Here is a 13172-nt window from a genome sequence, read left to right as displayed (position 1 = left end):
TGTGAGTGGTGTTCTTGTTGTCAGTTTCTATCCAGATTGCCTGAGTGACTATCTGGGGGTATAGGTACCTCGGAATGATTGTGTTAAGCCAGCACTAAGTCCCTCCTCCGTCCATTTGTACTCTTCTTTACAGTAAGCCTTTCAAATACGTCATGGTTGTATGGCAGTGAAGCATCAGTATTGAACACTAATGTCATGCTGTCGATGATGATGACGATCTCACTTCTTTCTGTACAAGCAGTGTTCTCTGATGCGGAGATGTTTCTCCCTTGAAAGCCAAGGCCAAAAGTCATATGCCTAGTGAGAGCTTTGGATGTAATGTCAGGTAGCACAAAAAATTGGAACCAAAGTGCACACCACACCAAGGGACGTAGTATATACTACCAGAATAGGGTTTGTTACCCCCAGGATGGATGGTATTTTGGCCGTGGAATTTAGCGAACCACTGTCCGTTGATTCGCGGTGTTCACATACGTCCCGGTATAGAACAGTCCACCTGGTCGGGTATATCCTCCGGCACTTGAAGCTCTTTGTTTTTTTATTCTCAGTTGCTGCGCCACGTTAGTTTCATTTGGAGGACGCAGTGATGATAATCTGGAGGTTGGAGGTGGCACAAATTGAAGAACGCTGATACGCTTTTCGGTGAACTGTTTCACATTTCTTAGGATCTGAGAGTTCATTGCACTGATGATCTCTGTATGGAGAACCATATGCTTTCTGATAACTGGCTAATTTATCGGGAACATCCAACCAATACTCACACCTGGCGGCTCGAAGAATGTCATCATATTTAAAACAAAGATCAGCCACTCGATCCACCTGTCTCAGCGTAATTCCACTACGTGTCAAGTTGATATGTGGGCAAATACGGTACTCAGATGCGGTAATTGGGCGTGTGATTAGCGTTCATCTGAGGCCCAGATTTTCCTACTTTTTGGGGTTCTCATTACTTCCTTATATGCGTTAGCCAACGTTAGATGCGGCATGCTGACCGTTGTCAATCTCCGAAACTTACCATCCGGTCGATACAGGTCGGATTGAAGATGTATCATGTGACTCGAAAACATGAAAGTCGAAGCTGATTTGCTTTTATCGAGTGATCATCTAACGGGATCCGAAATGGAGGCCACCCATTCTTTTTCACTCTAGGGCTTTGAATATACATGGGTAAACCACGTGTGACAAAGTGAAAGACACTATCAGGAAGTTGTTAGATAGACTGAAAATAAGTCAACCAGGATCTTGTATTCACGCCGAAGATAGAACCAGCTGGAATGAAGAAGGAGAATTGGTAATTGTGGAGAACGGGTGGTCATGATCGTACAAGTCGAATGAAAACTGTGATGAAGGCATAGAAATAAGCCTAGGTCGTTCATCACAATGTGGGTTGAATCACAATCATGTGAAGCATCCCCCTTCCCTCGTCGACAAGTCTTCAGTGCCACAACTAGGCGACAGAGCAATTTTCCCCATTGTTTCCGTACACACACTCTTAATTGCACTGTTAGCTCGACCACCCTTGTCAATCGATAGTGACAACCGACACTTCAGTTTTGGATGACTTTTAGTATGTTTTGCCGGTCAGTTAACACATTCAGGAAGGACGATATTTCGAGCCCAGAATGAATGGTAGCGCTCAGTTCTCATCTGATGATCGGAAACAAATTCTAAGATCAATTTCAGACCCCATTCTATCCGGTCCGCCGGGAGCAGCATAAGCAATGTTATTATACTAAGCAAATGAATAAACATAGCATGAAATGACAAGACAGCGTTCGGTTTGTCGTGTGTTGACACTTTCTAAGCTGATCCTGATAGGATCTTGTTTTACTATTCAACGTTGAGGATCCCGTGACTTACACTCTCACCGGCAATGCCACATCGTAGCTTAGTTTGTGGACGTCAATTGAACGGATCAGAGCTTAAATTGGACCAGAGTGTTATTCACCACCTAGACGCAAACAACATTGGTACTACCAGGGTACCCCAACCACATGCGCCTTCAGTGGACTGCGAGCGCACTGCCTCACTACACAACACCATACTGATGAGGTCGCCAAGACTGGTGATGAAACGCCTGCAATCAAGTCGCCGTGCTCAGGGAACAGACCAATGAAACACCGCAACATTGGAATGATAATCGTCATCCGCGTCTTCTTGATGAGATCAGTCTTAGTTTGGAGGATGACAATGTGTTTCAGCACACTGTTTCGATGGCAACGAGATTTTCACTAGTTTGGAGCTATGAACATGCCTTCATTCCCGGTGGCAAGCGGGTGTGCGGCATTCATTACTGCTACACTTTCCGGCATGGCAGCCACGAGGATTTCATGACCAGGACAGTCGATCATAGGTTCATCTCTGGGATGAAGGAGATTCTACCGCCGTCGGCTACACGCGTGACTCTTTCTTCAGTCACTGCCGGAATTTCGGTAGCATGCAAGTCGAGGACAGGAGTTACGGCAGTGAGGCATCGGTGTTGAAAACTGATGTCGTGCTGTCGACGATGATGATGGACAGGAGTCATTGTCGTATTTGTGTACATTTATATATATAGACATATATTTGCATATACTAGAGCTGAATGCTCAACCGTCTGGTGATACGTGTACATCCGCCGGTGTAGAACATGTTTCTGCCAACTGCAAAATCGTCCACATGTCTTTTCGTTACTTTTTAAAGTCTTTGTGGAATTTGAGTACAAATAATGAGAAAACAACCCCATGAGACAAACCACACTGGTTGGTTGACTGGTCGTTGAGAAATTTCTGCCAGTCTGAGCACAGCTTTCGGTCGGTCGTTGTGCAAGGTAACAGGAAAATTCTTTCGAAATATCTCCTAAAAAGTTTGTGCGGTAGGAATTCTCGACTGATTGAACCAAGACAACTGCCAAACTCCATAAACCAGACCCAGAAGCACTTTGATGAAAGCAGGCGATTGCATTCGCGATAGGCACATCAAATGATATGCACCACCAGTTCAGTGAGGACTTTATGGTGCCAAGAGATAACTACTCTAGCACTTTCAATAAACTCGAGGTATATTGAATAGGACGGAATTCCAATAAAACGCTGAGCTTTAGTCGTATGAACTATTCTAGCAGTTCTCCATCCGCCCAGAGTAGGTGATTTTCCTAAGAAAATTGAGCGTAATAGAACAGATTTCTGAAGAACAGCACTTTGACACAAGTGAGAACTCACTCTGCAGAATACTGGCTTTATTCTCGCAGATTTTTGTCAGTTTGGAGTAAACTTTTCTAGGGGACAACGTCGTTCGTTGAACATTTGGGAGCAAGCATCTTGTCTAGGGTTTCCTGAGCTTTTACTATGCACCTGAGTGCATTTGAGGAGAGACTTTCCGGATGGCTTTCAGGGTTTCTCACGGACCACACTAATCGGGGTAACAACAGAGCATGTCGCACACAGAGCACGTATGGATCAAAACCCCAGATGCTTGACGGAAAGCCTTAGGCGTAGATATATACCAGTACGGCACTGAGGAACTTGGGCCAGTGCATACCAGTCACACCCTTCATGATTGATAAACCGAAGGCGAGACTAACTTTACAGTTTGGACACTATCGGTCATTTGTGCATGTCAGAAGGCCATCACATGCTTCTAGTTCAAGCTTCTTATGGATACACTCGAGCCAGTGGGAGGTTTTTCAGTGCAGAGAGCCCATCTGGAACATTGATACCCAACCAGATCCAGTCAGGAGAGGGATTACCGCACGATCATCCTATGAGAAGATTGCGCAGTTCTCTTCAGAATAGATCGTGCAATGATGTTGATGAGATTTTTCCGAGTTTTCATTTTTGAGGAGTGACCTTCCTCCTAGCGCGTCCTTCAGTTGCCGTATTTATAAATATTGTGTTGCCCCTCCATTTGATCCAAATAAAATTCAACATTCGCTGTGCATCCAGTACCCGCTTCTACTAGGTTGCAACAGGACAGTATGCCTAAACAAAGGACTCACAACACGAAGTAACTTTCAGAAGCAACCAAATACATACCTGCGTATGGAGAAATCACCGAATAACGATAATGCGTTTAAGCTAGCCGGTACTCCCTACCGATTAATCGTTCTATCCGGTAAGTCAGGTTACAAACAGAGTGGAGAACTATTCATTAGTTCAATCGGGCCATCGCGTCGTTTCACTTCAGTACTCTACCAATCAAATGAAGAGAAGATATCTGGGGCTCTGTGATTTCGAAATATCGTAGTGCAAACTAGTAATGTGTGACCGGCTCACAAAATGAGAAGCGTTTTCTTTTTAGACGCTTTTGTCGGCTGCGTTTAGGGCCGGATTTTGTGATACTGTCTTTACAGACATGTTGGCTGTACATAATTACTCTGATCGCATTGACACCGCAGTGCAATTCGAATGTCGAATCACTCCTATCTTCGACTGAAACCACCTTCATACGAGTCATCGATACCAGTTAGAACTCCCACCTGCGATCTGTGATTAGACCATTAAACGGCGGGCATATATACCCATTGGAATTGCCTTGAACTGAATAAATGATAAGGATGATGATTTAGTCGGTTCACATTTATTTTATTTTGACTGTCGAATAATTTCCCAGTGTCTGTTCAATCAGCGTAGATGGTCATGGGTTTGTTCGCTGAGCTGAGCTATTTGATTGCATGAAATCAAATTACCAAGCTCAGTGAACAAACCAACGACCATGTCCCGGTGTACCCGGCTTGCGAACGCAAGTTTTTGCATGGAAATCGCTCGCCTTAAGTTGTCCTGTGGCCTAGGTTTTAAGTTTTTTAACAAGGATCATCGGATGGTGTTCATGACGTTATCGGGATTCAAATGTACACCCAACGGTAAATGGAAACAATACTATACCTTTCAAGTTGACCTTCCATACTTTTAGTCCCCCACCACTGAACCAAACGGGTCACATCCGACAATGATTAAGGGAAGTGAATGTTACTGCGTCGAACTACTGATCACTCTAGAGTTGCTTCATGGGTTTCTCTATAGGCTGTAGATGAATGGGCCCGTCAGTTGTTTGGATTTTACAAGTCTTTCACACGCTCACGGAGTATCAACAGCAATTCGTTGACTGACTGACAACCGATCCAGGCGGTTGAGACTCAGACGGGAGTGCAACTGTCTCGGAGGTGGGTGAGCCTGCACCCAGCTAAGACATTACACATATCCTCGTTTTCGGTAATCGACGTGCTATGTCAGAGCACGGGTGTTTGAACTGTACGTTTCTGCATAAAATATAGGTGCGACCACACATCGGATCATAGTATATTGGACCCATTTGGAGTAGAAATCAGCATACGGGTTAATCCAACTGAGCTAACATTAACTTACATTCACAGGAATTATATGGTGATGTGAATAATTTTTTCCTTAAACCAAAGTGTAACCTTCAAGTCTCTACAAATATGATGACGATGGAGTTAAGGTGGCTGAAGCTAGCCCATGTTTGTTTAGCTCGCTTGGCTGCTATAACAGCAAACAAACCAGTCTCGAGAAGCATATATTTCATCAGCGATTGAGACAGTAGCTCAGAGTATCCCACAGTTCTGACTGCTCCTATGTCTCCTATGTCTCCTTCTCTAAGCCAGTTATTGGATGTCCAAGCCCTTGGAACCTCGAAGACTTAAAATAACTATGACTGAATGGTGCTCCCGTCATCCTCACAAGGCATTGCTCCATCCGGAACATCGCATACTTTCACTGCAGTCATTTTCGTTTTTTTTGTTAAATCAGCACTTTATGTAAACGTACCACCCTCTAAAACCGTGAATTTATTGTGTGACAGGTTATTCAAAACCCATCTGCGCTCTCAGTATGTTTTGAAACTTAGATTCGAACGAGTTTTGCATGAGTCTCTTGCTCATTTTGTCAATCGAGTGTGTAGCACGAAGGCGTTCTCAGCGTCTAATTGGGTCGAAATTTAAGGTATCCCAGTAATTTTCCTCCAGAAGTGACACTACTAATAAGACTGATATCAGTAGGTAGTCTTGGGCTGATCAGTTTGAGTAATCAGACTGGTAGACCTTGGTTATCGGGATGCTTGCACAAACCTACAAAATGCACAGTTCGAACGCTAAGGCTCCTAGAAATTTGTTTCATTTGGAGGCTGCAGTATGTAGGATCTCATGAATCTGCATTCCGAATTGCAGATACTTCCTTCATCAAGTATTTTATAGGTGGAATGCTTATACACCAAGAATCGCAGCTGATTATCGAACAATGGTTATACACTTGGCTATCGCGGGGAGCGCACCGAAAGTAGAATAGTTCTTGTGCGTGGAGTTTTGAGACACTGACTACGGTTCACAACACTAAACTGCCAAGTAGCGGTGAGCCACTATCAGTAAGATGGCATAGGTCTAAAGTGCAATGACCAGACCGACGAAAACCCACTGAATCTCATCAACTTAATGATCGTAACATTTACTAAATTGACATGGATCCATAAATTTTCCAATCGATACTTAACTGGAAGAACAAAGGACCAAACCTTTTCTCTTCTGACGATAATTTCTCCTAACTTATCTGTCTTAAGTGTTAGTTGTTCACACTAAAAAGACGAACCATTCATTGGCATTCAGTGCTGATCGAATGTTTCAGTTGATATAGATACCACTGAATGGTCCTCCACTAGTCGATCAGTCTGGTTCCGTGTTTACTTTGCTTAACGATAATAAAAATAAGATAGTCGTTCAGTAGTAATACCCTTCCGGTACCTAGCTGCCACGCGAAGGGAACACAAGGGATGGGACGCTGACATGTTGCCCAAGCCTAGACAGGAGAAGTCGGGTTCGAACCACGGACTTTTGGGTCAGTGAATTCGCGCTCGAACCACTGGGCCATCTCGTATCAAAATCGGAAATTTGTCGAGCACTAACTCTACCGATTGTTTAATAGATCTTTCTGAAATCAGCGATTTTACTTTTAGTTAAGTGACTCAATGAGGATTGGGTATCATTTAAGGCCACCGTGAGTCACGTTCGAATACTTCTCCCTTCGTTATCCGTTCAATAATTCAGGTGAATTCAGCCGCACTCATATTTGACATAGGTCAATAATGATAATCAGAACAGGGAATTCCCTTGGAGACAGGTAAAATTAATAAACCAGTGCTTTCAACACTGGTTCCTATAACATAGCAACCGTTCCAAAGAGTCGTTTTAACGACATGGTGTTGAAATGTGGCTGTCATTCGGGGATTCAGATTCTTTGAAGCTAACTGTTATCCAAAAAACACAAAACTTATAGCTGTGTGACAGTTATCCTATTTATCGATAGAACCCCTCATCTATATATCCTTTTTTACTGATTAAGTTTTTTCTTCAATTCCAGCTTTTAGTAAACACTGAATGTAGTGGGTAGTTACTTCCCAACACCCTATGTGGGGATTGCATTTTACTCAGCCCAAATCAGTTTTTTTTATACGTGTATCTTTGGGTATATACATGCCTCAAACTTATTCTGCTCAAGTCTATCCTTCTTCAACCACCGTATTAATCTGGGGATGCTGAAGAAAATAGTCTACGGACATCCTCCTGATCTATATATGTATTATACGTCTAAATAGATATCCTACCAGAATGGAAATGGAAAATGGAAAGGAGTTATCGTGGTGATTAGGAGTCCAAACTTTGTCGCACCTCATACTTTATCACGCCAGGTTGTCCGAAACCGCTTTACTTTCTCCCGCCGAACGTTTTTTATTGGATCATGTTACCTTCACTACTGACTAATTTGAGTTCCATCACGAAAAAGAAAGTAGATTCTTCAGAGTAGATCTGGTGTTGTGAGGCTGATCATCAGCGTATCCACCTGATGATAAATCATCATGCCTTTTCGCCATAATCCCGATATCAAGGGATGGAACACTATAAGCGGGGCGTAGCAAGTGAAGTGTTACAAGATTGATTTGAATGAACTAAATAAATATGGGAAAAAGGAAAAAAGCAGCTGCCATAAAGGCACAAGACATCCCGAGGGTATCTGTTTCAATGAAACAATCTTTCTGTCTCATCCAAATTGTATCCGGTATTCGGGTTTTTGCAAGTTATTTTTTCCGAATAGCTGGGGACCGGATAAAACCTATCATGAGTGAGCAGTGCACATCAAACATTTCGCTGTGCTACCGGAACTGTTAATCGATAGCCGCACGTACGGAATCGAACGTGCTGTGAAAAAAATTTGGATGGCGTTTTTTTGAAATTTATTCTACGGTTGAAGGTATTATGTGCATCAGGCAATTCGGTTCGACCGCATTTCACAAATAAACTTATCATGAGTGAGCAGTACTCGTCAAACGTTTTGCTATGCTGTCGAAACTATTAATCAATTGGCGCACGTACCGAATCGAACGAGCTGTGAAAAAAGTTGGAGAGTGTTTTTCTGAAATTCATTCTACAGTTCAAGGTATTATGTGTAACAGGCAAATTGGTCCGACCGCATTTCACAAATAAACTTAACTACCGGCTTCTACGACTAATGGAAGATAAAAACAACAGAATTTCGAAGAATTCTAAAAAACATCTTTTTTCGGATCGAAGGGGATGATACTGGCGGCTAAAACGCCCCATGCATACCTGTACATACTAAAAAATCTGTCTACTTATGTATTTCGTTCTAAAACCTTTTGGCTACGGAATTCTCAAACGTAGGACGATTTAGGCAGTTGCCTCAACACGAGTTTATTTACTTCAATTTACCTCTCCCAGCAACTTAGTTTCGTACGATTGAATGCTAGTAAGCGTGATGGAGAAAACAGAGGATCTTGATTGTATTTGCTGATGGTTTCATCCTCCCATTACAGAAGAAAACATTTTTTAATGGAGTTTTGACCAGTGTTTAAAAAGTCGACCTCCATTGTGAGGAATGTTACACGTCAGGAAATACATTCAACCAGGTCACAGTGACAAGTAATGGTGACTTTGGGACACGCTTACTGGATCACCTCCAGCTTTGTTTCTCTCAGAAGGCTACACATCCGTTAAGGAGACCGTGGGCTTCAAGTGTGTCCCATGCTATTTGACTGGGAAGTCCTGACTGGCGGGCGAGTCGATCGTCACAACCAGGACAGTTACCGGATCGTCCTTCGATGATTCGGGTACACGAATCACATTGCTCAAGTGTGAACACGTTCGACTGTTCAGACCTGAAAATTCAGATACGTCCGACATGCATCGGTGGAGTGGTGGTTAGGCACTCGCCTCGCATGCTAGATGTCCGGGGTTCAAATCGCGGCACAGTCATTGGATATGCTATGCTGATGAGCTCTAACAAGAGCGAATATCGAGTCCGATGCCCCCTTTGGTGTGGACTCACCAGAATAACTGCGCCAGAAAAGGAGGGCGATCGTTCAAACGAGAGTGGTATGGCTATGGACAAAATACCTATACCGCAAAACCCCAAAACTGTAACCGTGATAAACCTTCGCAATAGGTCCTGTCCTATTAGATGATAGGACTTTACCACTCAATACCGTAAAACAATTTCGCTTTCTAGTGAACAGGACGCCAGATTTGGTAATCATCATTGATAAACTGAGCGACCACTTTCTGTAGATCTAGGTTCGCCAGGTAAACCGTGTATTATTAATGATCAGGCACCTGATGGACGAACGCTCGGAGAAAACGAGCGTTCTGCTTGCTCAACAACTTCCCGCTAGTGAAAGTGCTAGCGGTCATGAAACGTATTGCAAACAGTTTATACGACCCATAGTCCGGGTCTAGTACGAATGTCAATCATACTGGTCCTGCTTGGGTGAACGTCAACAAAGTACTGGGAAGAATTCGAAGGACAATCCTAACCGACTGACTGCATCTGTAGTCTCCCATGCAACACAGGAAATTCTGATGAATACGTTCATTTTTCATGAAGGAAACTACTCACAATGTTGCTGAAAACTCTTCGACAACGTTGTGAGCAGTTTCCTTCGTGAAAATATACTGCGATATCTCGAATATCGTACCAACTGAAATATGAGGCGGCCTGTGTGCAGCACATTCAGTTGTAGAACATCATAAACGAGAGATTCAGTTGAGTCTCTCGTGAAAATCAAAGTGATTTGCGAATGAGTGTATTTCTCGACGTCCATTTTTCGTTCTTCTTCTCCCCTGGCATCATTATTCCCTGTAATCCACACAAAGAGGTGGTGGGTCGCCTGATTCTAATTGAACTCATATTGAAACTCGCCAGCATGTCACATCCTTGGTTGCACCGGCGGCTGGAATATCACTTACGAAACGGAGAGGCTAGCTGCTGACGAGATGACCATTGATCTGTTTGCTGAGTTTTTACCTGGCAAAACTTTCGTCACCACTAGAATAGGTTTTGAGAGTGCGAATTTGGGTGGGCGAGACTGTTGGGCGTTACTATGCCTACCAAAGTTGACTCGAAGTCTCCACCTTTAAGCCCAACAGCCAGAATTCTCTCCGTCATTTGAATGAAAATAGAATGTTGTGCAACCGAAATAGCTGAGCATGCAGCACACCTGATATTTCATTGGAGTCTGGGGTTCCACAATTCCTGAAGACGGTTTGATAGAAGCAAAATAAAACTGCCGACCTACATCCGAGTGCTTTACAACAAATCTGCCACCTCCAACAATTATGTCAAGAGCTGTTCAGCCAAAAACGTCAAATGATGACCCCAACAATGTCTTTTGTAGGCAATCTGCCATCAGCTAAAGATCGCTGCTCTTGGCGTCTGTTCATTCTTCAGATATCATCTCCCCTTTTCCAGCTTGCACACCAGATTCTGTGTGCATCATATCTGAGGTTCAGAGTGTGATATCCTTGGTCTTATTAGCTTTTGGTACTGTCGGAAAAATCTGATCATTGACAACTACTCAGTCCTCATAGGGACCCTGATTTGTACCAAGTCAGTGGCTTAGAATGTGACCAGTTATCAACGGGAAAGATGTGGTCTCAGTTTAAGACGTTCAACCGCACGAGAACATTTGTTATCAATGGGACACATTAGGTAACCGTAGAAAAATCCAGGCACGTGACAATGGGGTCGTCACTCTCGGACAGTTGATTGCCGGCAGTCCTAGGAAGATGGGAAATTGCAACCTCTGATCTCAAAACATAGTAACTGCTCAGAAAATGCACGGTTAGCATCGTAGGAAGACTGGTTCATTCAACTAGATGAGCTCTAATAAGGGTGAAATCCCCGGGGGGGAGGTGTGTGCTTTCTGTGATTTAGCTACATACGTTCAAGTTTAGATAGGCTTTTTGGAGTATTTATTTCTTGTCCGCTCTGCTCTGCAGTTCAGAATATAAGTGAGTATGCCCTCGGTTGTTCGTTTTGACTAACAAATGCACAGAATTTTCAGGTCGCCAATACAACAACAACACCGTCACCTTCAGGTGACAGAAGTGCCCCTGGTGGGTTGCTTTCGCAATATATGCGACCAGTGGCAGCTGAAACACTGGTTCAGAAGAAATATAAACCTAATTACTGTCCACAAGCCGAATCGAATTACGATAACACAAATACTAGGTATATGTTTTCTGTGCCAAACTGTACAACAATGATTCTACCGAACTGCTTAAAGTTCCTTCAAAAAAATAATAATCAACAACAGTAATAATAATAGTAATAATGACAGACTAGCGGATTACTCACTGTTTTTCGCAAATAGCGCCAACGCCAACCATGACCGCCACCTGAATGGCTAACACACTGGCACACACCGTCATCAAATAGGACCACTGACGTCCTACCTCTCCGGTGTAGACGAGCACTCCAGTGAGAAGGGATAAAAGGCCGATTGCCAAAAGTACACAATAGGATATCTGAAATCCTCGGTTGAGCAAAATTGTCGACCGACACAGTGAGACCGATTCCATAACTATCAGAAGCAGGAGACACAGAGTTCCCAGGAGAAGAACAGAAGCCACTGCTGAGGCTACGGACCTATAGCGTGTGTCCTGGCAACTGGTAAATAGGTTCCCACATACCCATGCACTTGTTGCTAATGCGATGATTATCAAAGCCAACGAAATGGATAATATGGTTAGTGGAATTCCGCGGAGAACTTTAGCCATCTTCTTCACGATATCCCAGGAGTTTCTGTGTATAGTCCGTTCAGTAGAATGGGCACTGCTTTGTTTGTCGCTGAAGCGCGAGAAACACTGTAGATTTGTGTCAAGGCTGTCTAAGCAATCAGGAGCCACTGGCACAAGTGTTGATTCGTCTTGTCGAAAAGTACTGCTCTGATTGGTCGACTAGCAAGGTCGATGTCACACACTCTGGCCGGCCGAATTCACGCGGTGGTGGACTCAAGTGGAGTTTCTGTCTGCTTTTCTCTGGTGAAAGTGACGTGCCTGCCTGTTCTAAGTAAGACTGCAGTGCACCGCAGTATACCAATCTCATCACGAATCCGATATCTCTCCACCGCGTTCGAGCTCACGCTCGAAACAGCTTAACCTTGCCGTGCACTTAAATCAATATAAGTGACCTAACGACTGGAAAATCTCGCGTAATTGGCAAGTATTCGGTGTGGAATATAGAAGTGTTCCGGTGAGCCTGTTCGCATCCAATCAATATTATTGGTGCGAATTCGTTAACATTGGTGCATAAACCCCTTTCTTGATTGCTGATCATCAAAATTCTCAGTTCTCTCCAAATAATTTCACGCTGTTTTTCAGTGTGAGGATTTGTTCGACGTGTTAAAACATAGTTTGGAACAAATGAAGTGTACTCATGCCATCCATGGATAGAAAGGGAATGAAAAGTACTTTCTGGATGACTCACCACGTCAGACAGTTTATTTGTAGATGGTCGGGTGATTCGCAGAATTTGGACTGATATAACGTTTGTTTGAGTAAACTTTCTTCTCTCCAGGAACAATTAATTCTTCGCAAAAATGGGGAACCTACTGGAATCCAGTTCAGCTTTTATTAGGGATAACCAACAATGCATATCTCAGACTGTGCCGGGGTTTGAACGTCGGATATCTATATGAGAGGCAAGTGTGTTATCACCAGGTTCTAGTATCCTGTGGCGCTACCGGATTTGAAAGTCCTGATAGGCGGGTCAATCGATCGATACAAGCGGTTCAGTTCCAAGGTCGTCATTTGAGGCACCGAGCAAACCAACCGCTTTGTTCCAGCGTGACACACACCTGTTCAGACACGCGTGTAGGTACGTCCGACGTGCGCC

General features: G+C 43.6%; 1 protein-coding gene across 1 annotated transcript in view; it reads right to left on the bottom strand.

Moving 5' to 3' along the window:
* Positions 1-9025: 9025 nt before the first annotated feature.
* The window catches only part of T265_10070 (hypothetical protein), a gene marked incomplete at both ends in the record, with an annotated part of 24215 nt that continues 20068 nt past the window's right edge, over positions 9026-13172 (bottom strand). Inside the window, 5 exon segments of the mRNA XM_009176334.1 lie at positions 9026-9156; positions 9173-9415; positions 9894-10133; positions 10495-10529; positions 11634-11975. Of these exon segments, the coding sequence (XP_009174598.1) occupies positions 9026-9156; positions 9173-9415; positions 9894-10133; positions 10495-10529; positions 11634-11975 (991 nt within the window).

Source organism: Opisthorchis viverrini, assembly GCF_000715545.1.
Source record: "Opisthorchis viverrini unplaced genomic scaffold opera_v5_327, whole genome shotgun sequence".
NCBI classification, from domain to species: Eukaryota; Metazoa; Platyhelminthes; class Trematoda; order Opisthorchiida; family Opisthorchiidae; genus Opisthorchis; species Opisthorchis viverrini.
Note: the sequence above shows the minus strand (reverse complement) of the source record. Positions and strands in the feature narration are given on the sequence as shown.